General features: G+C 41.0%; 2 protein-coding genes across 14 annotated transcripts in view; one reads left to right on the forward strand and one right to left on the reverse strand.

Moving 5' to 3' along the window:
• HYCC1 (hyccin PI4KA lipid kinase complex subunit 1) overlaps window positions 1–22,857 on the forward strand; it is a 46,634-nt gene extending 23,777 nt beyond the window's left edge. For 6 of the 9 annotated variants that reach the window (XM_081164712.1, XM_081164711.1, XM_081164709.1 and 3 more), the window contains exons 2-11: window positions 201–280; window positions 3,189–3,290; window positions 3,890–4,069; window positions 5,817–5,897; window positions 7,210–7,325; window positions 7,540–7,635; window positions 8,741–8,857; window positions 9,569–9,656; window positions 10,945–11,104; window positions 18,349–22,857. In XM_081164712.1, the coding sequence (XP_081020838.1) occupies window positions 230–280; window positions 3,189–3,290; window positions 3,890–4,069; window positions 5,817–5,897; window positions 7,210–7,325; window positions 7,540–7,635; window positions 8,741–8,857; window positions 9,569–9,656; window positions 10,945–11,104; window positions 18,349–18,899 (1,542 nt within the window). In that variant the 5' untranslated portion in view covers window positions 201–229 and the 3' untranslated portion in view covers window positions 18,900–22,857. Of the gene's footprint in view, window positions 1–200; window positions 281–3,188; window positions 3,291–3,889; window positions 4,070–5,816; window positions 5,898–7,209; window positions 7,326–7,539; window positions 7,636–8,740; window positions 8,858–9,568; window positions 9,657–10,944; window positions 11,105–17,191; window positions 17,489–18,348 lie in introns of all 9 variants that reach the window. The other 3 variants (XR_014000943.1, XM_081164716.1, XM_081164715.1) reach the window with 3 other exon arrangements.
• The window catches only part of LOC308570191 (uncharacterized protein), a 35,967-nt gene continuing 16,500 nt past the window's right edge, over window positions 8,088–27,554 (reverse strand). Inside the window, exons 4-5 of one of the 5 annotated variants that reach the window (XR_014000950.1) lie at window positions 11,467–12,548; window positions 8,088–8,160 (exon numbers count right to left, since the gene is read on the reverse strand). Coding sequence is in view for 2 of the 5 variants with exons in the window: in XM_081165006.1 (XP_081021132.1) it covers window positions 16,573–16,679; window positions 26,913–27,001 (196 nt within the window). In the remaining 3 variants the exon portion in view is untranslated. The other 4 variants (XR_014000951.1, XM_081165006.1, XM_081165007.1 and 1 more) reach the window with 4 other exon arrangements.

The following is a 27,554-nucleotide window of genomic DNA, read 5'->3' on the forward strand; positions in this document are numbered from 1 at the left end:
ATCGGCTGGTCTTCAGTAAAATATAGGTTTCCCCCTCTTCTTAACATTCCAGCATTTAAGATAAAAAAGGAGTTGCATAGCTATTGAAATGGGAATAAGTGGTTGCATCATAAGGCTATATATCTACTCCTTAGTGGTTCCACTTTTGCAGAAAACAAGTGTATTGCATAATAGTTAAACTTTTTGCTCCAAATCTTAAGGCTGAAGATTTCAGAACAGATGTTGGAAGATGTTGGCGGTGGACAAAGGGATCGTAGAAGAATGGTTATCGGAATACAAGGTAATATATGGTTCCCAAAAATAAATATTCATTTTCAAGAATTAAATGCTAGCAATCATCCATAGTAGTAGAGCCAGTATAGTGTAGAGCAGAGGTCCCAAACCTTTTGGATATTGTGGACACATTAGCTATTTTATAGAATCCTTCACAGAATGGCATCATGGGAGTCATACCTATCAGAAACCCATGACCTTGTTAGGACTTAATACCATTGCATAGAGATCTTTACAGGTTGTCAATCTGGGTACAGGGCCAGGTTCAAGATGTTACTCATAGTACAGTATATAAAGCCCTTAACAACTTCAGACTAGTTACTTACAATATCATCTTACCCTATATATGTCCACTCGACTACTTCGACCTGCGGAACTGGCACTGTTATAGGTGCCACATAATACCCGTTCTGCATTCATAAGAAATCAATCTTTTAATGTGGCAGCACTTACACTTTGGATCTCCCAGCCTATTGATACCAGGCAGGCACACTCACTGTACTCTTTTTAGCTCCTGCTAAAAATATTTTTTGTTTAGACAAGCCTACCCAGATAATGTGGCATGTTTATATGTGGTTTGATTGTTTTTAGTTTATTGCTGATCCCCCCCCCCCGTTTTTTTCAAATGTTTATATAATAGTTTTAACATCTTTCTACCAATACTTTTGTTGTTTTATTCTCTTTGTAGACCACTTTTGTACCTCAATCAAGTGGCATATAAAGTTTATGAAATAGATAAATAAAATCTCTATCTAATTTAGTCTTCTTTGCAACATTACCATTCATACTTTCTTTTTGTCCCATATCACCACCAAAAGGCATACATGCACCCTTTCTCACAAGAACATTGTCCTTCAAACTCTCCCTCTATTCCCCATTTTCTACTTTTCCCTTTTTTCTGTGTATATGAATGGCTACAATATACCTTTACATAAGTTTAGGTGCCAGGCAAAACGTTTCTCTTTAACCAGGTCTTTGGCGTGGACTGATTAAAATTCTGTGTCCTTTTAAATGAGTTTGTGGGAGGGAGGTTATCGGTCTGTTTGTTTTATTACCGGTATATATTTTGTGTCCTCATTTTGTATTTTCATGTTGTGAACTGCCCTATGATCTTCAGCTGAAGGGTGGTATACAAATTTAATAAAAAAAAAATTACAGTGGTGCCTCGCAAGACGAAATTAATCCGTTCCGCAAGTCTCTTCGTCTTGCGGTTTTTTCGTCTTGCGATGCACGGTTTCCCATAGGAATGCATTGAAAATCAATTAATGCGTTCCTAGGGAAACCGCCTTCAGACCAGGTCCGGGGACAGTCTGTCCCCGGACCTCTTCTGAAGGCTGGGGGGGGGACAAGGGCTTTTCTTCCCACCCCCAGCATTTTAAAAAACCCTGGGACAGCGGAGGACTTCTCCGCTGTCCAGGGCGATCTTAAAATGCTGGCGGGCGGCATTTTAAAATCGCCCCGGACAGCGGAGGACTTCTCCGCTGTCCGGGGCGATTTAAAAGCCCCTGGGAAGGCAGGCAGGGGGGACAAAGACTTTCGCCCCCTGCCCGCCTTCAGAAGGTGTTCCCGCCCCCCGCCCCACTTCGGAACAGCTTTCCGAAGTGGGGCGGCTGGGCCAGGTGTCCCCGCCCCCCCGCCCCACTTCGGAACAGCTTTCCGAAGTGGGGCGGATGGGGCGGGTGTCCCCGCCCCCCCTCCCCACTTCGGAACAGCTTTCCGAAGTGGGGCGGATGGGGCGGCTGTTCCCGCCCCCCCTTCCCCACTTCGGAACAGCGTTCCGAAGTGGGGCGGATGGGGCGGCTGTTCCCGCCCCCCCGCCCCCCTTCGGAACAGCGTTCCGAAGGGGGGCGGATGGGGCGGCTGTTCCCGCCCCCCCTCCCCCCTTCGGAACAGCGTTCCGAAGTGGGGCGGATGGGGCGGCTGTTCCCGCCCCCCTCCCCCCTTCGGAACAGCGTTCCGAAGTGGGGCGGATGGGGCAGCTGTTCCCGCCCCCCTCCCCCCTTCGGAACAGCGTTCCGAAGTGGGGCGGATGGGGCAGCTGTTCCCGCCCCCCCTCCCCCCTTCGGAACAGCGTTCCGAAGTGGGGCGGATGGGGCAGCTGTTCCCGCCCCCCTCCCCCCTTCGGAACAGCGTTCCGAAGTGGGGCGGCTGGGGCAGCTGTTCCCGCCCCCCCTCCCCACTTCGGAACAGCGTTCCGAAGTGGGGCGGATGGGGCAGCTGTTCCCGCCCCCCTCCCCCCTTCGGAACAGCGTTCCGAAGTGGGGCGGCTGGGGCAGATGTTCCCGCCCCCGCTTCGGAACAGCGTTTTAAAATGCTGGGGGTCGGCAGCGAACGCTCCCGACCCCCAGCATTTTAAAATCTCCCCGGGACAGGGGGAGATTTTAAAATGCTGGGGGTCGGCAGCGCTTCGCTCCCGCCCGCCAGCATTTTAAGATCTCCCCAGGACACGGGGAGATTTTAAAATGCTGGGGGTCGGCAGCGAACGCTTCGCTCCCACCCGCCAGCATTTTAAGATCGCCGGGGCAGGCGGGGGGAAGGCAGGCGGGGGGGGGAGCAAAGACTTTTGCCCCCCGCCGGCCTTCAGAAGAGGTCCTCTTCTGAAGGCCGGCTGTGGGCGAAAGTCTTTGCTCCCGACCGCCAGCATTTCCCTATGGGCTTTCGTCTTGCGATGCAAGCCCATAGGGAAATTCGTCTTGCGAAGCGCCTCCAAAACAGAAAACCCTTTCGTCTTGCGGGTTTTCCGTCTTGCGAGGCATTCGTCTTGCGGGGTACCACTGTATGAGGTACTTTTGCCCACAAGAAAAATACAGCCTGAAAAAATAGGATGAATACCTCATATGAAGAAGGGGAAATAAATATCTTAATTGCAAAGAAACATATATTGGCTTACTGTGTCTTAAAATGTTTTGTGTTAGACAGTGCCAGAAGCATCTATACCAAGCTATGCTAAAAATCTGAAAGACAAGAGTTCTCTGGTTTCATCTCTTTATAAAGTTATTCAGGATCCACAAAGTGAGGTAGGTAAATGTGTACAGAATTATAATTGGGGTTGGGAGAACTGTTGAGAATAAATGCTGCATGCTGTTTCACTGCAGCACTAAGTTCTTAAGAAGTGGGCAGGGTGAGCAGAAGTAAGAACAACACAGAGCACTAAACCTAAATCTTTACGAGACCCTGCTTTAGACCTCTTGTTTTGACTTTCTGTAGATACTACCTTTGTATATTTCAACTTTTCTATGGTGCTGCTAAGACTGGAAATCTGATTTTAAAGAGTACCCTTTTCAGCTGAGAGCCAAACTAGATGCGAAATTAAATGTATCAATAATTAGATAATTATTGGAATAGTGGGAGAGAGTTTTAACTGTTTTCTTTCCCTGCTGCATTTCTAATCAAAGACAGAAATTCACAGTGTGCCTATTTCTCTCTTTTGTGGTGATGAAAGAGCAGCTCTGATTGAGTATGGCATAAGGGGAGAATGGGGCATACTAATTTAACATTTACAATACAGAATTGTTTCTTTTAAGAATTGATAAATTTTGCTTCTTTAAAAAGTGTAGAAAAGCATACTGATGTGTTAATCCACTAACAAAATATTTAATGTTTGATTTTGTTTCAGCTGCTAGAACCAGTCTGTCATCAGCTGTTTGAATTTTATCGTAGTGGTGAGGAACTTCTGCTTCAGTTCACACTGCAGTTTCTTCCAGAACTGATATGGTGCTATCTTGCTGTTTCTGCCAGTAAGGACCTACAAAGCAGTGGCTGCATAGAAGCACTTCTCTTAGGAGTTTATAACTTGGTTTGTATTCACACTTGAGAAATTAATTATTCTCTCTTGGGATAAAGTGCAAATTACAGTGTAATGTCCCGGGGGCCTCTTAACCAGTTAGATCTAAATCCCTGTGACATACTGCTATTAGCAGAAATGTTCGTGTGGTTTTGTCAGAAAACAAGCCAAAAATCTGGAATATTAACTTGCTCTGGTTTGGTATTCTCTGTATTGACATTAGTTGGATTTAGCAATTGTATTCTGTAGATTTAGCACAGTGGGATGAAGGAAGCTGTTTTAAAACAGCTGAGCTATGCGGCATTCATCAGTAGGCATTTTTCATATCACATGTTTACCTTCTAAGCTCATTGTGATAGTAGTAGGATAACTCCTCCCTGGAGCGTCCCTCTGACTAAATATTTGGGAGAGTTGCATGGTAAAATGGGCTGTGTATTATTCTAAAAGGAAAACAGGGTTGGAAGTAGGTTCCCTGCTTCCTTCTTTAGTCTCTCTCCACTCACCCCTCAGTATCTCCTGATGTGGTATGTGAGATATTGGTGAGAAAATGAGTGGGGGGGTTGCTGCAGCAGGAAGCAATCCAAAGTACATCTGATATTGGAGTGGGGGAAGAAAGTATGTGGAGGATCTGCTCTTTGCTGTAGAATTCCCAACACCCTTTTCTTCTGCTTGAAAGTGAAAGACATTGGGAGGAAGGGCAAAGTGGGTGGGCGAGAGAGACTACAAAGCATTGTCTTGCTTTCTATTACAAGATAATGGAGCAATAGATTAACAATGTGCCTTTCCTAAACTTTCCTTGGCTCTACTCTGTGTCTTTGGAGGGGGTGGGAGAGAAAAATGGTCTGTATTCTGGGAAGGCATTTCCATTTCTGTACTCTGGTTAATATGCATAAGCATACTAATGAAATGAATGTGATTAGCTGATACAGTTAATGGCTATCTACCTGAGTTTATAACCATGGTAATTACTTTTTCTGTATTAAGCTCAGAATTGGTGTTTCACTGCATCAGTGGTGTTTAAATGTGGAATGTCTTGATTTTGATGGAGGCTTAAAGGAAACTCATTTCTCAGTTTTCTATCTGTACTTAAAGCAGTAGTCTCATATAATAATAAACAGAGTCTACTTTGCAAAACACACTGTGTTCATCTTGTGGGTAAGCTTATATACCTTGAGGACAGAGGGATCAGAATAATCAAGGGTCTGTCAAGGGAGCCCCCAAAGTCAAGCAATTTAAGAGACGGCTGTGTCACGGTGCTATGTAAAGCACAAGTGACTTTCAGAACCTATAAAAATGAGTGTGACTATCAGCCATTAATGATAAATAGTTTTATTTCTCTGTTCCTTGTGATAGAAATCTCTGCTGGATCAAGAGAACCTTCCATTAACTGGTGTATGCTATTAGATATGACCCATAAGATTTATTCAGGACTCTAAAGACGCAAACATATTGAGCAAGATTAGACTTAGTAAATATTTCCACTTGAGTAAAACTTCTAATATGTCAGCTGTCAGATGCTTTTTGATTAGGACATCCTAGATGTTAAGAATAAGAAGATGCTGGATTTCCACATTCATCATCTTGTAAATTCAAGTGTTCACATGTGCATCCATTTAGTAGCTTTGGGCATAATTAAAGAGCTAATGAGGGATGGGAAGTTCATGCCCTACTCTGTTGCAGTTGCTCAAGTGATTTCTAATCTAAACAAACTTCCATATATTTTTCATTATATGCCATAACTTTCTTTTATACCTTACAGGAAATAGTTGACAAAGAGGGGCACAGTAGGGTATTAAGTTTTACAATTCCATCCTTATCCAAACCTTCCATATATCATGAAGTAAGTTTAATAGACACTTCTGTTTCCATATGTGTGTGTAGTTTTGTTGTAGCCTCCCTTGCATGAATGTCATCTGGCCTTGATTTTGTCATCTTAAGGATAAATATTTTTGTTTTAAAAGTCTGCTGGTAGTGCAACTAGTTGCTGTTTCTTACAAAGGCACAATTAGGGCAAGGATGAACACAAGAGTTCCTGGGTTTTGCATGCTGATTAATTTATTGTCCTATGCCCTCCAGGTGTCTAAATTGTCTCCCATCAGCCCCAGGGGGAAATGGCCAGTGGTCAGGGATGATGAGAGCTCTACTACAAAGCATTGGGGGTGGGGATCAGTTTGGGAAAGACTGTTCTAAAAGTATCCTTAATGTGAAATATTTGAAGTAAAATATGATGGGCTTCAGTGTTCTAGAATATATGTTGCATTTAAATTATCTGAGACGTATTGTCATGGCTAAAGTTCTAATGAGTTTCAGGTGTACTATGTAGAACAGGCATAGGCAAACTCGGCCCGCCATATGTTTTGAGACTACAGTTCCCATGACCTCTGACCATTGGTCCTGTTAGCTATGGATGATGGGAGTTGTAGTCCCAAAACAGCTGGAGGGCCGAGTTTGCCTATGCCTGATGTAGAACCTAACTTATTTAAAATTATGAAATATTTTACATTAGATTGGTCAGTGGAATAATAAAGCTGAAGATAAAATGAGAATAAAATGTCTGTTGTTGGTTAGAGTTTAAGTGGATGAAAACTATGATAACCAAAAAAATTGATGTGTTTCAGCGAAACGTTTAGCACTGAAGTATAAGGACACATGATAGCAACAGACCCTCTTGCAAAGTTAGGTCTGTTGCCAAATCCCTAGCTGCAAGGGAAATTGGGAACATAGCACAAGTTGGGCTGAAGGCAGGAACTGAGCCTACCATGTTTTAGCTGGTTTTCTCCTGATGAGGCTCCAATATCAGAGGAAACTCCTGTTAAGAGGTCATTAGCTCTTTTTAAAAATAGTTTCACTTGGAATTGCACAGGGAAGAGTTCAGCTCCCCTTTCTAACCCACCTGTACCAGTAAACTGATCTTGTTACCACTCTTAAGTTACTATTGAAGTGGCACAATGAATCTTCTGTACTATATTTTAGTGGCCTTTCCCCATTTTACTTATGAGTGTACTGCTTACCATGTAACATTCAGTTAAATTTTATACTTTCATGTTTGTCAACAATCAGATGTCTATTTTAGTTTCTTTGTGCTTTTTTAAAAATATATATATTCAGTACTCCTGTTCTTAGTGATGTATTCAAGTATCTGTTTTTCTTAGCCTTCCAGTATTGGGTCAATGGCTCTTACTGAGGGTGCTCTATCTCAGCATGGCTTATCCAGGGTTGTGTATAGCGGACCTCATTTGCAGAGAGAGATGTTAACAGCACAAAACAGGTAAAAATGCATGCTGTTGCTTTCAGTCTTAGAGAAAAAAACCACACTTGGCCACTTATCAACTAGCCTTCCATGTTATCTTCATATCCCACACTTCACAGAACTTTTAATAGTATAGTTTATATGTTTGTGGTATGTTCTTGATAACAGTTCATAATGTGTATCAAGCCGTGTGTATTTTTTCAATGAATCAGAATTCTTTATTTGTTCATAGGTTTGAAGTATTGACATTCCTTTTGTTGCGTTACAATGCTGCCTTAAGCTATATGCCTGCAGTTTCTCTTCAATCTTTATGTCAAATCTGCTCAAGGTAAGTTTTCTTTCTTGGTTGAACTGAGAATGGTATTTTTAAATTGTAATCCTAAGGTGTCTGTTCCAGTCTGTAGAGCTTGGTACACGTTAAAACTCCAGTGGGTGATTTTTCATTTCTGGAAATGCATAAGCCAGCTGTTATGCAGGTTTGTCACCATTCTTAGGTGAAACACACAGGTTCCTTGGTACATGGAAAACAGTACAGTGGTGCCCCGCAAGACGAATGCCTCGCAAGATGGAAAACTCGCTAGACGAAAGGGTTTTCTGTTTTGGAGGTGCTTCGCAAAACGAATCTCCTATGGGCTTGCTTTGCAAGACGAAAATGTCTTGCGAGTTCCTGCGGGTTTTTCCCCCTCCCCCCTTTTTCTAAGCCGCTTATCAGCTGATCCGATAAGCCGCTAAAAGCCGCTAATAGCGCTAATCCGCTAATGCTTCAATGGGCTTGCTTCGCAAGACGAAAAAACCGCTAGACGAAGAGAATCACAGAACGGATTCTTTTCGTCTTGCGAGGCACCACTGTAACCTAAAAGAGGGAGGGCAGGTGCTTCAAACAGTACTTTTGGATCCCAGCCCTAAACAGGATCGCTGTCTCTCCACATCTGGCCAGTGTAAAAGAAGAATGGGTATGCAAGAGAGCTCCCTGTAGGGGAAGTCATATTCTTGAGAGGTAGGCGACCCTGCTCGTCACATTTAGCCCATAAGACTGATCCCAATAAAGATCTGCCCCATGGAGTCCAAACAATTCCCCACCCTGAATCAGTCAGATGTACACTCAAATTCCTAAGTTTAATTAATTGGTTTGTCAGACTATTGTATCCAAGGCAAAGCTCTTCAGGAATCCTGCTGGAATCTTTTATGAGTTGGATTGCTAATTGAACTTGATTTAATAGAAATTTGACCAGATAAGAGCCATGTTTTGGTTTGTAGGAGACAACTCTGAAAAGATGGAATTGGCTAGTTAGATGTACTCTTATTTGACCTAAAAAAAGAACATGCATTTCAGGATTCTTTTCAACATAACAACTGCACACTATATTTCCTCTTTTTGACACACAATCAAGCAATCTAAAATAACAATACTAATACTAATTATATTCTTTTAGGATCTGTGTTTGCGGATATCCTCGTCAACAAGTAAGGAAATACAAAGGCGTAAACAGCAGGATTCCAATTTCCTCTGAATTCATGGTGCAGATGTTAACTGGGATTTATTATGCTTTGTAAGTTCAGGAAATGTTATGTCCTATATTTAAAAAAGAATAGTACATTACTGGCTGGACAGTGTACATAGCGCATAATGCTCATTTACATGACAGAGTCCAGTGATCCTACGGGTGTTGTCACAAAAGATTTTGGTTTCTGAAAGTTATATCTTACCTTTCTGTAAAACATAATGATTGATTCTAGAGGAATCTTAAGGCATATGTCAGTGTGCCTAGAACTGCCTTTCCCAGGAAGGGGTGCAGCTTGGAACTATTCTGCTCAAGTTCTGCTTGCGGAGCTTCCCATGGGCATCTGATTGCCCACTGATCTGATCCAGCAGGGCTATTCTGATGTTCTCATGGAGCACCAGCCACATTTGAGTAAAGTTACCATCTGGGCATCCAGAAGCAGTGGCAGACCAAGCAGCACTTTAGATGTGCTCCTTTACACCAGGTTTATCCAATTCCGGGTCCTTCCATTATCTCTGACCATTGGCCATGCTGGCTGGGGATCACCAGACAGAGTTAATGACTAGAAAATATCATCATAAATATCAGTGTTTCCAAATAGCTTCTATTATTTATTGAATATATTGTTGTGCATTTTATTTCTATTATGATAAATGATTCATCCAGATGGATCTATAATGAATAACATGTATGGCTGTGATGTTGAAATGAATAATCATTATAATCAGTTCTGATTTTGTGTCTCTGCTAACTTTCTAGTTATAATGGAGAATGGGATCTAGCTCGTAAAGCAATGGATGATATTTTATATAGAGCACAACTGGAGTTATATCCAGAACCACTGTTGGTAAGCATCTTGTGTTAAATTCTTCTATAGCATTTGTACATTTTATTTAAAACATTTATATCCTGATTTCCCAGCTCATATGAACTTGCCAAAGTAATGTAAGCTTAATATTAAAAACAATCTTCTGTAACAATTAAAAAGCAAATCATAGGCAATGAGCTAATAAAACCTTCCAGAAAAAGATAAAATATTGGAGAAGAAAACAAATTGGACACTAGTCTGGCCAAGTATTTGCTAAAAACACAGGCAGAGTAGGAGCCAGATGAATATCCTCAGAGAGGGAGCTCCATAACCTTGAAACTACTGTGGTAAAGGCAATCTCCCTCATTACCACCCTCCATACCTCTAATAGCAACAGGAGATACCAAAGTGTCTTCACCAGTGATCCGAGTGGATGGGTAGCTTTATGTAGGAGGAGGCTGTCCTTTAAATAGCCTGGTTCTTGGATTTATAGGGTTCAAAAACTTATGAGTAGCTTTTTAAATTAGGACTGAAAATTGATTGGAAGCTCTAGATGTAAACTAGGACATGCATAATCAAGGGCAGACATGCATTCTCCAGGAATATGTACAGTTGGCCTAAGCTATACAAACACACTCCTGGCCATGGCTGCCTAGCTTTCCAAGGGCAAAGCTGTCTCTAAAACAGGACGGCCCAACTCCATTTCTTTGGGCCTGGGAGTACATTTGGAAATCTAAAACTGTCGTTGGCAACACAAAATTCTCATTTCACAAGACAGTCTGGTAATGCTCAGAACCCTTCCCAATAAAAGCACCTGGACACCCCTTCAAAAATACAATACAGAGACCAAAAAGCAAGCACCACCTCCTACATCAACCCAAAAAGGGCCAAAAACTATGTTAAGAACATTTGCAAATTGAGAGGGACAAGGGGCCTTGGTGGTTACCACTGAGGTGCTGTAGTGTCCATGGATACAATATTGGGGACCCAAAGCCTAAGGCATAATAGTCTCTCAATTTTTAAGAGCACACAGTAAATAGAAACAAGGACTTCTGTACACTTGGAATGACAGTGGATAGTTAAAAGACAGCCAGGAGGGGGAAACATGGACTTCTGCAACAGCTTTTAAGGCAAGTGTTCTCAGTCTGAATTGTTTACTAATCTTCTAAAGCCATAATTGAACAGATGGAAGTCAAACTGTTTTTTGTTTTGACTTTCATCATATCTATAGTGATGCTTTCCTTGGTACATATGAAATGTTGTTGCTTTAATTCAAAATCTGGTGTTAATGTTGAAAATTTATCACACCTTTTTGTTGATTTCTTAGGTTGCTAATGCAATAAAAGCTTCATTGCCTCAGGGTGCCATAAAATCTAATAAAGAAGGTACAAAATGTATTCAGGTTGAAATTACACCTACTGCATCTAGAATATCAAGAAATGCAGTGACCAGCATGTCTATTCGGGGCCATAGATGGAAAAGGCATGGTAAGAAATGCAGTTAATGAAACTACAATTTATTAACTAAATTCTAGAAGTCAAGGCTTCCAGAATGTCATTAAATTGGCTGATGAATTAATTGTGTTATTTAATTTCTTTTATACAAAGAGATACTATGACTTCCTCTATCAGTACTCCATGCTTATTCAGTTTACCATTCATTATTCCTAAATTTTAATATGAACACTGCAAAATTAGTGTGGGTGTGCACCTCAGCTGCCTCTATCTAGAATTTAATCGTAACTGGAATTTTCATCCCAAGTTGAAAGCTTCTGTATATAATTTCGTTAAGAAGCAAAACAATAGATTGAATTCCCAAGAGTAAATTAAACTGTGTAAATTAAGATAACTAGAACTTCATTATTTTAAACAGTGAAGTTTATCAAATCAGTGGTTTTTATTATAGTTATTTAGCTCTTAAAGTGTCCGTGTAGGTTTTGTGTTAAGAATATGTTGCAAAGCAGTAGCATCCCCATGTACAAGGCCTTTTACTTTCATTTGTTTATGGGATAGTCACTATGAAATTATTTAATCACAACTTCTGATCATTAGAATGGATCTTGAATGTACCCTTCTCCCCAGTTGGGTGATCTGAGGCTTATTTCATCCTGCACAAAACAACACATTCTATTGAGAGAGAGAAATTAGGCATACTTAGTATAAAACAAGACAACATCTATAATCTACAACATATTGAGGGGCAGGATCACGATTTACTGGGATTTATCACTCACATAATGGATTTATATCCATTATGGATCAAAAAGTAGATTGATAAGCTTATCCTACCACTTCAACAACCTTTGGACTGGGAACCTTTTCCCAATTTTATCTACGGATATAAAGTCACTGGAGGACCTATTAATAGTCCCAGTGATGTTTTCTGACTATCTTGGAGATCGGTGGAGTATTTCACTTCAGTCCTATGGTTTAAAGCTAAATTTGTACAGGTTAGTGGTATCTGTTGTGATGAATCTGATCATACAGAGATGTTGCTGTCTTCTAAATGAACTGCAGCAGAATGCTTTTTTTTAAAAAAAAAACTACTACTAAGAAGTACATTTGATTACTGATTTGGCTAGCTGCTGCTTCTGTTTTGTCTCCTTGTTAAGAAACTGTTAAGAAAGATTTGGAGTGTTGCCCAAATTTCACTTATTTATTTGTTTAAGGCATTTCTATACAGTTTAAACCTTAGCATTTCTAAATTCTGTAACTTGCAGAATAATGGTCCAAGGACACGGAGCACTGCTTCCTTCTAACTAATACAATTTTGTATCTTTTTATGAAACTAAATATATTGATAGTCCAGAAAAGTTAAATACCTTGCACTTTTTAGAAACCAAACCATTCTTTAATATTGCCTTCCTGCAGGAGTCATACTTGATGATACAGGTGCTGAAGTTCACGAGTCAATGGTTAGGACAAGTGTTTGCTGCAGCAGATAACAGTAAGGAAAGAGGCTTGATAGTATTAGTAAAGCAACAGACGCCAATAAAAGATGAACAGTTACTTTGTTAAGAAGGACAATTATTTGCCAGGTATGCAAGTGTTGCTGCAGACTCCTAAGCGTTAGTAAATTGTGAGCTTTCAATTCAGGAAGGTGATGTCATGATATTGTGTAAAATGGGGGGGGGGGGATTCTTTGTCTCCTGAAAGAGAACTTTTATAACTTAACTGTGTTTAAAAATAATCTAGAAGAAAATATTGGGGGTTTCCAGGCATTGACCTTCTCACCACAAAGGAAAACAGTGTTTTGCTTCAAAGCTTTGATTCAGAGTAGAAAAGAGGCATTTCCCTGTTCCATTGCAGTCATCTCCAATTAACTACCTCCTTTGCTACTTTGTGTCATTAACCAGTGTGCATGTAGGTGGCATCTACTTGGTCTCACTAAGCCTGCTACACCAACCTATTGCAACTGCCTAGAAGAACATAAACCCTACTGCTGCAACCTGACCACTTCACACAGGTGTGGGGCAAAATGATTTAGCAAAACATGTACTGTGGGCATTAAAACAGGAACTCCCAGATTATTAGAGGTCCAGATCAATGTCATAAACTCTCTATATGGAAACATGCCACTAAGTGGGAGAGATTTTCAGTGTTAGTAGAGGCATGGAATTTAGTTCCATGTGTTTCTGTAGAGAACACATCACATAGTTTTTATCTCAAAGATGGTAAACTTAGTTGGTCATTCATCAGGTTGCAGTTTTAGAATTTTAAAGATTTGGGCTTGGATTCTTCTCTCTCTGTGTGTGTATGTATATTTTACAACAATAGCATTATTCTCATTTCCTATTAAGTTAATTTGCATAAGAAAAGTACAGCTCTAGTGAGTTCTTAATTTCTTGAGCATTGAGCTTGGGAAGCTATGCTCCATTACTTAATAAAGGTAAAGGTACCCATCACCGTTAGGTCCAGTCACGGACGACTCTGGGGTTGCACGCTCATCTCGCTCTATAGGCCGCGGGAGCCGGCGTTTGTCCGCAGACAGCTTCCGGGTCATGTGGCCAGCATGACTAAGCTACTTCTGGCGAACTAGAGCAGCACATGGAAACGCCATTTACCTTTCCGTCGGAGCGGTACCTATTTATTTACTTGCACCCGACGTGCTTTTGAACTGTTTGGTGGGCAGGAGCTGGGACCGAGCAATGGGAGCTCATCCCATCGCGGGGATTCAAACTACCGACCTTCTGATCGGCGAGCCCTAGGCTCTGTGGTTTACACCACAGCGCCACCCGCGTCCATACTTAGTAGCTTGAGAGAAATCAAATCAGATATTGGTGAGAGCAACATAGAACATGAATGCTTAGAAAAGGATGTCAATTCTCGTAAACGATGGTATAATGACACAAAGTGTATATGTGGATGCCAAAAAGGTGGTTAATTTTTAGCCAAGCCAATTTTATTGAATTGGCATGCTTTGAAGATCTCAAGTTCTGTATAAGAATGAAGAACTGGGACTTGGAACAAAATATTGGGGGTATATTCCCCAGCCCTAAAAGTACAGCAAGCAGCCTGGAACAGGAGCCTAGTAGTCCTGTTTAGTCCTTGCAGGAGTGGGGCAAAGGAAAAGGACTCCTTTTTGTGGTTCTTTGCTTCTTTTTCCTCCTTCCCACAGCTTTCCCTGCTCTGTTGAGAAGGGGCTTCCAGCCTGCAACCTGAGCATTTTAGAGATATATGGCAAGGATTTCTGATGAGCAGCAAAATGTATTGTTTTTCCTAAAACATCCCTATGTAGTACCATGGAGGCAGGGTTTTTAAAAATCTTTGAGTTCATGTTTCCCTAAACTAATCCCACTTCATTGTGAGCTGCTAGGGGTTTGAGCAGGATGGTGTCCTCTCTCGTTCCCTACCTTCCATGTTCCACACAATCTGCCAGACATCTGGTTCCTTTTATACCCCCCTTTCTCCCCATGTAAGCTCAATTGTCCTCAACATTTTTGGGGAGTTTTGAATCTCCAGTGGTGTGCATTTGGGTTACTCTTGGAGTTTTACAATTCTTCATTTATTTTAATATAGGGTTCTCCTAGTATATAGAAACCATACATTTATTTTTGATTGTCCTGTTTCGCTTTGAAACTGATAGGCACTTGATTCCCTGAATTTGATATAAAATGGAACAATTATAATTTTTATTTTTAATCAATTGACCTCAAAACTGCTTGGCTCCCAGCTCTTCAATATTTTCAATCCTGTCTTCCTAAAAACACTTGCTGACTTGTAATTGTTGTTGTTGTTTAGTCGTGACCGACTCTTCGTGACCCCATGGACCAGAGCACGCCAGGCACTTCTGTCTTCCACTGCCTCCCGCAGCTCATGTTTGTAGCTTCGAGAACACTGTCCAACCATCTCGTCCTCTGTTGTCCCCTTCTCCTTGAGCCCTCCATCTTTCCCAACATCAGGGTCTTTTCCAGGGAGTCTTCTCTTCTCATGAGGTGGCCAAAGTATTGGAGCCTCAGCTTCACGATCTGTCCTTCCAGTGAGCACTCAGGGCTGATTTCCTTAAGAATGGATACGTTTGATCTTCTTGCAGTCCATGGGACTCTCAAGAGTCTTCTCCAGCACCTTGTAATAGTATTCTTTAAATAGTATTGTGCAAGTATTGACTTGTAATAGTATTCTTTAAAACAGAAATCATCTGTACAACTCTAACATAAAAATACAGTGTCTTTTATATTTATTGTTCTAACTGCTTGATTTTAAAAAAGGAAAAATATATTCTGAGACTGTAAATACATTATGGGTGATTTGGAGAGTAGACTCATTGAAATAATGGACTTCACTGGGTCTATTCTGAGTATGACTTAGTGCCATAGGGTGATAGCCAGCTATCTGAATCTTTGAGATTAAGATTCCAGTTAATCAGAGTCAAAATGCTGTAGAAGGACAAAATGTAATTCTGTGTTTCTTTTCTTTAGTGTGCCGGTTCAGCTTTTTAAATGTGCTATTAAAGTAAAAAAACCCCTATGAATTACTGAATACTGTGACTAATGTTGCAAAGTTGTGTTAAGCCTCTGTTTTTCTATATGGTTTTCAGGGTGCTTAACTTGTAAAAATGCAGTTGATGATGCAGCTCTTTCCAGTGCTGCCCATCTCCCTTCCACTGATTGAACTTTCAAAATCTGATTGGACAGTGTCTATGTATTTTTGTAGTCTGTTCATTTTCCATTTAGACTGAGCATTCCATTTTGTTACAAAGCTCATGACCTCCTTATGACCTTTAGATATTCAGGCCCTGTTTTGTTCCAAATTTGGTTGAATCTATTGCCCTCATTTTTTTCCTTTTAATGAAGCTGATTCTACTAGTCACGTTGGCCCCCAATAATCATTCAACACTTTTTAAAAACTCTTTAGTTTTTGTCTGTCCAACAACCAGCAGAACCTCTTAGTTATTTTAAGTTGCTCAGCAACACAAAGGACCAGTAAGTTTTGCATGCTAATATAGTAAAGTTCAACATTTCAGTTGCGCTACAAGTGTACTATGGTGCTGGTATTTGTTACTGCTTTCCCCTTAGAAGTGATGTAAATGGCAACAGAAAACTTCCAAAATGTGTGATAGAAGTTGTGCAGATCAAGTGTTAAATGTGCATAAGGAAGCCTTCATAGATTAAGGCAATCATGACAGCAGTGCAACTAACTGTTTCTTCCTCAGTTTAATACCATATTCTTCCTATAACAAATCAAGGTTGGCAGCGTGAAGATCCACAACACAAAGGACTTGTAATATTTGGCTGAAATATCACTTATTGGCAATTTTTAGGATTCATTTTTTACTGATGTTTTATAGTTTTCTTTGTAAAATTATTTATCGTTTTCTTAAGCTGCCATGAGTGTTTCATAATAAAGGTGTGATACAAATGTTAGAAATTATTTTACTAATTTGGGGAAGATTGACAGCCTTTTTATGATCTTTTATACAGTCTGAATGCTCATGTACCTACCCAAAGAAACAGGGCTCAAATAGGGATCAATCCACAAGGGGATGGCCCATATGTTGAAGCCCAGAGGGAGACAAAGGGGAGATGTCCCATTTGCCTGGCTTCAGAAAGGTTCAAAATATTTTCTGTAAAAACATTTAGCATAGTGAATATTCATATGTAGGATAAATGTCAATTTTATGTAATGTAAAATTAATACAGAAATAATGTTGATTACAACACAACTCTGTGAGTCAGATAATTTCCAATATATTACGGTGAAACCTACAAGGAATTTACTTTATTATGCTGTTTCTGGATTTATTATAGTTTACTTTTACATGGTAACTTTAGAGTGAATGTATTTATTTACGTATTTACTACAGTAGCAGCAGCTGACAGGTAAGACATGGGCTATAATTGAAATGTCTAGAATTTCATTTTTAAATGTTCTAGTGGCAGCAGAATCACTTTACTCTCAGAAATAATGTATGCCCTTCCTACTAATATTGCTAAATAATAGGACAGTAAGCAAAACATCTGACTTCATAACATTCAGCCTTCTAGTTTTGTCAGATTTGTCTTTTTTTTCCTTTTGTCTCCATGTTTTTGTTTCAGCCATTTTTTTTGTTTTGTCTTATCCATTTTTTAATTCTAGAACAACCAGATAATGCTAATGACACTACTGAATCGGGCAACTTTGTCATACCCGAGATTAGTGTTACAAATGTGACTGGAGAGAGAACCGGGAATGGGGAAAAAAGCAGAGCACCAACAGAGAATGATGCTCAGCATATACAGGGTGTGCAGGAAGCACCTACAGATCCTAGAGTTGACAGCAAAGGCATGCCAGAGATCAGGAGGCAAAAATCTGTAAGAAAAATTATGGAGGATGGAATAAGCTCACCTGGCAGAGTGCAGTTTTAGCAGAGCACTTTGTAGCTACACTCAGAAGGTATCGATTGAAAGGGTCACTGCTGCATGTTTGGAAGATTACAGTATACAATAAATATATTTGCATGTTACCTTGAATAAAACACAAGTGCATGCTTTGCACATAGAAAGGATCTTTGTGCTGAATACATTGTTAGCATGCTGGTAGTTCTTAAGTTTTAGCTTGGGAAACCACACTGAGAGACTTCAAATTGGCGGGCAATTGAGTTATTTTTAGATCAGTACTAATCTTTTAGCTATACAAAGTCACTTAAGGAAAATTTTCTTCGAAATGTACATAAACCATGTCAGTTCATCCTATTTTTTATTTTTATCATTTTAAATCTTTGCAGCCATGAGAGCTAATACTCCAGTGTGTCAGGTTTCTAGACTTCTCCTTAAACAACTTTGTACTGCAGAATGTGACCTTTCAGTCCTTGAAATATAAGCACTGTTGGGTTTGCTAAAATTTGAGAACCTGCAGGTGATGCCGTATTGGCCTTTATGGTGCCCTGATTACCTAGCGCCATGATTGATTCGCTATGCAGATAGTATGTAGATGCCTTTGCACATATTTGGAATAAATATCTTTCTGTAATATATCTAACATCTTTCTAATCTTTTGCATGAATAATGAGTGCTTTTTAAAATTGCTACAAAATGAGATTATAAGCATGCTTCTAATAAATTTACTTTACTATTCTGATATAAATTCTACTGTACACTTTTTGTCAATTTGAGATGATTGGTAAGTTTCCTATCTTCTCCTTAATCTTTTGCTTTGTGCTAAGAAATGCCAAAATCTTAACAGTACTGGATGCAATCACTTGCAAAACGTAGTTGAGTAAATTCATATGTTAATTGTCATCTTTTTCTATGCAGGTAATGAACTAGGCATTCCAGAAGAAGAACTGATTGAAGTGTCTGAAGTTGATGAGGGTTTTTACTCTAGGGCTCCTTCTACCACAAATCATTCTGCTTTCAGCAGCAACAGCAGTAACAAGACTCAGCTAAGCAGGAGTCAGCGGAGGTCTGGAGGAAGCAAGGTTGGAGGAAAGGAAAAAGAAACTGTTGGTGAAGCCTACAAAGATCATCTGTCTCGTAAACAAAACCAGCGAGCAATGAGTGAGAATTTAGAGCTTCTGTCTTTAAAGAGACTGACCCTGACTAGCAGCCAATCTCTGCCTAAGCCAGGCAGTCATAGTTTGGCTAGAACTAGCACTACTCTTTTTAGCAAATCCTTTGAGCAGGTCAGTGGTGGTGTAGTTCCAAATAATCACCACAGTGGCACAGAAGCAAACAGATTTTCAGTCTGTAGTCTGCAAGAGGAGAATCTGATTTTTGGAGCCGACAGAATAGAACTTCCTATTTCAAGCAAACAGCCAAATCAGCAACGACCACCTACCATCAGCATAACTTTGTCAGCAGACTAAGGAGCACCTGACTAATTTGTCAGTATAAAAGAGATTCAGTTGCTAGTACTATAGCCCTGATACCCCTTTTTAAAAAAAATCTTTTGAGATATCTTTAAAGATTTTCTTAGTTGAAAATAATGTCTAAATTGCAAATTTTAAGGATTGCAGTGTTTAAAAAGAATAGGGTAGACAATTCTAAGTATTTTATAATAATGATGTCACAGTCTTTGAGATTCTTAATTTGAGGATTGACATTTGTAATGGTACTACAATAAAGTTTGTACTGAAAATCTAATACACGATGAACCTGTACCAGGGAAAATTTTAAAATATGGGTTGTGCTGCTTGTGCAAGCTTCAGTTACATGTTTTTGGTGAACAATGGGTTGCAATCCAGAATATATGTGCCATTTTACTACAAGAGGATGATGCTTTTTTTATATTCATCAAAGCAATTTTAGGAGTCCACTCAATGCAGTAGCTTGTAATGAAAAAAACATATTTGGAAATAAATCAGAATTCTGGATAGAGGTCATTGTGTTAAGTTTGAAACATTGAAATCTATGTTTTCTGGTTTCTGAAGTCACCTGCAACAAACATTTTTCAAAATATAGTGTGTATATCTGATCCATAGAGGCGGAAATGAAGCTTTGTATCTTTTTAGGCACACTAGCCCTATTCTTGTATTTAAAACACATGCAAAGATCCAATATTTGTGCTGAGCTGCCCCCTGGTGTGTTTGACCCAGCTGCTATTCACCTGTTGAATGCCACATGTGTATGCGGACTTAAATACATGGAGCTCAATTCTTGTATTGTCCTATCTGTACACCTTGATTGTGGTGGTACACAGATCAGTATATTGTGCATGTACATCTCTACGTAAGCTTGAAATGCAGTGCACAAGCAAGCATGAAGCAGGATGGTGTGACCCTAATTCTTCCCATTTCAAACATCAGCACAGGGCAGCTTTTTTACATGACAGGTGAATTCATAAAGCGACAAACTTTCCTTCCCTATTCAGAGCCTGCAAATCAACACAAGAAACATTGGTTTCCAGTTTCTACTGAGTTGTTAGGTTTGAACAGAATCATGCATCTTGAAGGTTTCAGAAGCTTTAATATTTCAATTAAAGTAAAGTATGGCAGTAGATTAGCTGTTTATATCGTCACTCATTTCTTGCATTAAGCCAGTCTTATGAGTTGCATCTCATTAAAATGGTGAGCCTTATTTATATGGGTAGTGGGCTGTGTTGGAACAGATGTACCCATTAAATATTTTGGAGGGTCAAATTAGTATTTGTTTTTGTTTACCTGAAAGTATAAAATGACAAACCTGATATTGGTACAATGATTTTTTTAAATGATCTTGTTACAGACTTCAAGGCCATTTCCATGGGCTTCTGTGAAAGGTGTTTCTGTTCATGGGGGTATGTTGTGAAGCCTCCCACTTCTGCACTCCCCCAAAAACTAGATTCAGATGGACTTTTTGGAGATTGTTGGTTGGATGTGAAAGTGGGGAGAAGGGAGGAATCAATGGCACACCACAGTGTAAGCTGGAGTGCCTTGTGTTTGTTTATGGAATCTGGCCCCAAGGTGTAATCTCCAAGTGTAACAATAGCTGTATCTATGTGTCCTCCCATCCTCTCTAGTTAGTATTAAATTTCAGCTGAAGTACATTTCAACTCAGAACTGCCTAGTAGTATATAATTTGGTTCTCTTGTGCTTTATTAGCTTTACGCTTTAAGTCACAAGCAGCTGAAAACCTTGTGAACATAAGGGCTGGATATAAAGTTAGATCAAACTTAAGTAAGTTCCATCGATTTCAATGGGTATCGTCAGAAATTGTACCATCAATTCAACGGGATTGTCTTCTCTTAATTTCTAGAAATCTAAATTCTCTAACCAAAATCAGCAGCTTTTATCTAACTGAACTAGACAGTTTCAAAAAAATCTTTTTCCCCCTCAACAGAATGAAATTTAAAAACTTGTGGGCCTATATTTTGTTTAATCACTGATTTACTTATTATAACAGTATTATACTTGACCTTTTACAAGCGAAGCATCTACAGTTTTCACCATATTTTACTGGCTTTTAATATTTTATCTAGTATAGGCAGAAGAGAATAACTTTTATACAGGAATATATAGCCATTGTAAATTAAAGTGAGCTAAACTTCTTCCTATGACTATTTAAAATGCCATAATACAATATTATGTTTTTTAAAAATGTTTACAGTGATGTAGTTTTGGAACAGTAGTTGATACTTTTGTTTTAATGAAAATGTTTTGGGTTTTTTTTTGCACATTTAAGTAATCTTGTTCTAGAATTACACCACAAACTGCCAGAAAGGTTAAAATAACATATATCTACAAACTTCAGTTAGCAATCAGGCTTGTGGCTCAAAGTAACTTTGAAATAGGATATATGACGGTTTTCATATTTCCTCCATGCATACATCCTGATACAAGAAGAGATTTTCTGTAGATGTGCAGTTATATTTATATATGATCCAAAGTACAGCTGGAGTGGACAGCTACAGAACTTTCAGGCATCCTTAAGTATGGACAAAATCAAAGACAGACAGGCATTTTGATCAAAAACAGTTCTTCATAAATATAGTTTGCCTTCAAAGGCAACTTGAACTTTTATAAGCCATGAATGGGTGATTTGTATAATCCTACCTATATGGAATACTGATTTGGAATATTTTAAATAATTCTCATAAGATTGACTCTTTTTCCCACTCTGGCCTTATGATACAAGTATTTAAACTGCACAATCTGTAAAGTATGGTGGCGATATTCTCTTTAACTTTGTCCCAGTTTGCTCAAAATGCCTACTATGATCTTGGACCTGGAAAAATTATCACATAACCATGAGGTTTATAATGCCTGGGACCTTTAGACTTGTATAACAGAATTAGTGACTGGCAGTTTCCATTCTGAAATAACATTGTGTTGCTCACTTTCACATTTCAAACCAGCTCTGGAATATAAAAGCTACTTTTGCTTTGTTAGATAATTACATTTTATCAGTACTGAAACATTCTTGTGGGACAACTGAAAACTAGGCTTCAAAAAGATTTGCTAAATGTTTTAGGGAGGTTGCTTCTGTGACTGGATGAATGTTATCTACTATTTAAATTACAAAATAGAAACATTTCATTACACACACACACAAACTGTACTTCGTTCATTTATTGACTCATTGCTGAGTTTGAATTCTGATCAAAGTCAGTTGAACTAACACTTGTCCCATGGTGAGACAATTATAACATAGTTGGGTTGCCTTTGTTAGACTTTGCTGTGGTGGCAAATAGTTGTTTTCTTTAAAAGAAATTAACATTAATGAAAAAATTGAAGACCACAACTTGGGAAGAACAAGTACTGAAAGATTTTAGCAATCTTATTGAGGGAGCCAGCCTTTGATCAGATACATAAAATTTATGAATGTATCTTTCAGTGATGGGCACATATTTTTCATGTTTTGGTTTTTAAATGGGCTAGATTTCTTTCTCTGAATCTTTACTGCATCCTTTTGCATAGTTCCACTTTTGAAAACAATTGGCTCTATGTATATTTTTAATAACTTGCTTATTACAGGGAAGACTTAACACCAGTTGATACATTTTTCCTTAACAATATGAGAAAGATTAAATTAAGTGTGCCACTTTCTCTTTTGTACTGTTGTTTGTGAATATTTTCTGTTTTGGTAACAAAATGCTTGTTTTGTATAGTTTAATAAATAAATTGCTTATCTAGAATTCACATTCCTAAAATAAGGAGTCTGGTGTTTGTTTTAAAAAACCAACAAGGGTCTTGGTTTCTGAGATTATGTACACTGTGAATACTTACATGTGTATTGAAATTATGCTTCTTGGTTGTGGTGTGGTTTTTGAAATTGTAGCCAAGACAGATTCCGATATTCAGTATTTACCACTTTTTAAATGCAATTAAAGTATGACCACAAATACCATACCTTATTTAAACCATGCCTATTAATACTATTTATATATATATATATTACATCCTTTGTATTTCTGTTGTCAAAGCCTCACATATATAAAGCAAATACAACCTCCAGTATGTTACTACTGGATCAGAATTTCATAATTTGTGAACCCACTAGCAGTGGTGCAGGAGGGAATCAGACTGAAAATAAGAGACACGAGACTAGAGTTTCTATTGAAATAAGACTACTTTATTTACAGAATACAGAATAGTAAGTTTGATGTGGCACAGCGCAGGGATGTGTTTTACTCAGTGCAGTTGCCAGATCCACTAGGAATTGGGGGTTACAACTTTCAACAGAATTTTACCTCATCAGTTGTTACTACTGCTCTTGTATTAGAATTTTATCCTTTGTGGTCAACCCAATTGGGTGGTTCTAAGATGGCTAAATTGTGAGTAAACTTTTGAGCCTTGATCTTTCTGTTTCCCCAAAGTTTTTATATTCCTGGTAAGAACTGTAATTTAGCTGCATCCATTTTTCTTAAGTTCATGCAATTGCATAAAGTAAAACCAATGGGTAAAATAAATTCCAATCTTCATGGTTTGAAGCACAAAAGAAACTAAGATGAATGTAGGATTTCTTCTCAAAAACACTTCCTAATGTGGTAAAATTTTTTCCTTCTTACCCCAGTACTTTCTTTGCAGTATTACTAGGCTAAAAAGATTGTATGATTAGTGCACACGCTAATGGACAAAAAAAATGTGATGATTACATGAACTTTTTGTTATGTAAGCAGGTACTGCCGGGGCTGTGGAGAGAGTTTAATTCTCCCCCCATCCAGTCAGGATCCCAACTAAAATCACCTCCCAACTACCGTATTTTTCGCACTATAGGACGCACTTTTTCCCCTCCAAAAATGAAGGGGAAATGTGTGTGCGTCCTATGGTGCGAATGCAGGCTTTTGCTGAAGCCTGGAGAGCGAGAGGGGTCCGTGCGCACCGACCCCTCTCGCTCTCCAGGCTTCAGGAAGCTATCCCAAGTCTTGCAAGCCCGGCGGGATGTCCCGCGGGCTCGCAAGGCTTGCGGGCAGCAGCCTGCACCCAAAAGCTGGGGACAGCGGGGAGCTGCAGAGCCGCCACCCCGCTATTCCCCGACCTGATCTGGAGGCTGGCGGGGGGAGAAGCAAGCCTGCTTCTCCCCCCCCCCAGCCCCACAAGCTCGGGGGATAGGGGGATGGCGAAGCGCCGCCATCCCGCTATTCCCCGACCTGATCGGGAGGCTGGGGGTGGGAGAAACAAGCCTGCTTCTCCCCCCGCCAGCCCCACAACCTCCAGATCAGGTCGGGGAATCGCGGGATGGCAGCGCTCCGCCATCCCGCTATTCCCCGACCTGATCTGGAGGCTGGGGGTGGGAGAAGCAAGCCTGCTTCTCCCCCCCCCCCGCCAGCCCCACAACCTCCAGATCAGGTCGGGGAATCGCGGGATGGCAGCGCTCCGCCATCCCGCCATTCCACGACCTGATCTGGAGGCTGGGGGTGGGAGAAGCAAGCCTGCTTCTCCCCCCCACCATCCCCACAACCTCCAGATCAGGTCGGGGAATAGCGGGATGGCAGCGCTCTGCCATCCCGCTATTCCACGACCTGATCTGGAGGCTGGGGGTGGGAGAAGCAAGCCTGCTTCTCCCCCCCACCATCCCCACAACCTCCAGATGAGGTCGGGGAATCGCGGGATGGCAGCGCTCCGCCATCCCCCTATTCCACGACCTGATCTGGAGGCTGGGGGTGGGAGAAGCAAGCCTGCTTCTCCCCCCCACCATCCCCGCAACCTCCAGATCAGGTCGGGGAATAGCGGCATGGCAGCGCTCTGCCATCCCGCTATTCCACGACCTGATCTGGAGGCTGGGGGTGGGAGAAGCAAGCCTGCTTCTCCCCCCCACCATCCCCACAACCTCCAGATCAGGTCGGGGAATCGCGGGATGGCAGCGCTCCGCCATCCCGCTATTCCACGACCTGATCTGGAGGCTGGGGGTGGGAGAAGCAAGCCTGCTTCTCCCCCCCACCATCCCCACAACCTCCAGATCAGGTCGGGGAATCGCGGGATGGCAGCGCTCCGCCATCCCGCTATTCCGCGACCTGATCTGGAGGCTGGGGGTGGGAGAAGCAAGCCTGCTTCTCCCCCCCACCATCCCCACAACCTCCAGATCAGGTCGGGGAATAGCGGGATGGCAGCGCTCCGCCATCCCGCTATTCCGCGACCTGATCTGGAGGCTGGGGGTGGGAGAAGCAAGCCTGCTTCTCCCCCCCACCAGCCCCACAACCTCCAGGCTTCAGGAGAGCCCCACCGCCAGCCCCACAAGTTCGGGGGACAGCGGGAGAGGCGCAGCACGCCCTTCCCGCTGTCCCCCAACTTGGTTAGAAGGCTGGCGGGGGGAGAAGCCTGCTCCTCCCCGTCGCCAGCCCCGCAAACTCGGGGGACAGCGGGAGAGGCGCAGCGCGCCATTCCCGCTGTCCCCCGACTTGGTTTGGAGGCTGGCGGAAGGCTTCCTCCTCCCCCAGCCCCGCAAGCTCCCAGAGCGATGCCAAAGCTGCGCGCAGCTTCGGCATGGCTCTGGGTCCCGTTCTGGGGGAGGGGGAAGCTCGGGCTTCCCCGCCCCAGCCCCGCGCCTGGCGGGGGGGGATAAATTCCCCCCCTTTATTTCCCCCCCCAAATCTAGGTGCGTCCTATGGACCGGTGCGTCCAATAGTCCGAAAAATACGGTATCTGCAGCTTCTTGAGTTGCTCCTAGTAAAGTCAGAAGCTCTTGACCCTTTGAGTATTGGATGATTTAAGTCATAGATGTTCAGCCTGTGAAACAGATGGCACAGTTCATTGACAGGGACAAGATGAATTGTAGGCCTGACCTGTAAGGCTGCACCCTTCTGCACTGTTCTGAGGCCTGTTCCTTGGCTCAGTAGACCAGAGGCAAAACCACATCAAGGCACCAAAGGATGCATATTCTAGAAATGATGTCAAATGGACAGCCACTTGCCAAATGGATGACCAATGTTTTATGTAAACTAGATTAGGAAGAGTTGCTTATTAAAAGGTGGACTGTAATGGTGGTATTAAATTTATATATTCCAACCGATCACAAAGTATGTAAGGCCCCTTAATTTTAAGTGTGAGAGTTGCCCTAAAGCAGGCACATCAAACTCTCTATAGAGACTGCATTTTACTCCCAGTATAAAACTGGCAGTGATCTACCTATTGTCTTTTTTTTTTTTTAGAGTGGAGGGCCCACAGTTGTTGAGCTTTGTGGGGGGAGGACTGACCAGAGTTGTTGAGCTTTTTTATGATGGAAAGCCCAGAGTTGTTCTGGCAAATTTTCTTTGTTTTCTTTCATTTCAATAGGCAGTTTTGGGTAAATAGGGAAAAACAGCAACTCAATAGTGTTCCTAGTTTCTTAAGGACGTAATTGAAAATGCTAATCTATGTGAAGGTGAGTGACAATTGTGTCAAGACTGCAGTGTTTTTACAACTGCAGATGTTCTATGTGGATAGTTGTGTGTATGCAGGAAACGAACATTTGTGCAAATGTCCAGTCTGACAGGATTTGCTGATGTACAGTCTGGGTTTCATTCAGGACAGAGGGTTGGATTCAGACTTGTTGCACTTAAGTTCCCAATGAAATCAAAGGGACAAGTTAACCATCACTCAGGTTCCACTAAAATCTATGGGACACAAGTTCAGTTACTTTAAGTCTGAACCCAAATCAAAGGAACTAAGTTGGTCTAGAAGCTATTGAAAAATGTATTGGCTGAACATGTTCCAGTTGGTCTCTTCAGGGAAATCATGTGGGAGAAAGAAACCAAGAGCATGCATGCAGTGGGCGGAAAGCCATCCAGCTTCATGTTCATGTACCCTTTCACCAAATGGTTTCATAAATGGGAACAAAACTTGTGTCATTCCATCTCTTAAGAAAGGGCAGGTGCACATGGAAGCCCATTCACATGGATACCTATTTCTAGAACATTTACCTTGCATGAGAAGTTGCACTGGATGAAGATGAGGGGCATGGGCCAGGCAAACTGCTATACTTACCTGAAAATAGTGTATGAGCTGTCTCTCCAGTGGATTTAAACACCAAATGGGAGTCCATTTTGCTGCATCTCGGGTAACAACACTGATTTCTTAAAGAATGAGATGGGTGATGAACAGTCTAAATTCTCTTTCTTTATAGTTGAGTAATGTGTCTGATGTTCTGTTTCATTTTGCAGAAAGCACTCCCCCCCCCCAATTTTCCTCTTGCAGAAAGCATCCCAAAACAACAGTGGAATGCTGAGTAATCAGATGTGATTAGAACTCATCCTATATTTATTCCAAAATGTGTTCCTGTAACATCACAAGGCACTACTATAACTGGTACTCCACAGCTCAAATTCCCGGCCTCAACTATGCACTTCTTGAGCACATGTGTTTTGCTTTGTGGTAATCCTGCTTTTGCGTCAAAGCCAGGATTAGAATGAACAAACAGGTGAGGAAGAAAGCAAAGCAAAGGGAAATTAAAATTAGAACAAGATCTTCTAATGTGCAAAACATAAGCCATCTGGGGATTTTAACTTGGTTTTAGATTCTTAGCTATTGGGGAGCTGCCCAGGATACTAGTGATTGCTAAGGATTGTAGAACACTGTAAATCTCTACACCAAATTGCACTAGAGGGGATTATTTAAAATTGCTCTAAC

This window comes from Podarcis bocagei, assembly GCF_964188305.1.
Source record: "Podarcis bocagei genome assembly, chromosome: 12".
Classification (NCBI taxonomy): domain Eukaryota; kingdom Metazoa; phylum Chordata; class Lepidosauria; order Squamata; family Lacertidae; genus Podarcis; species Podarcis bocagei.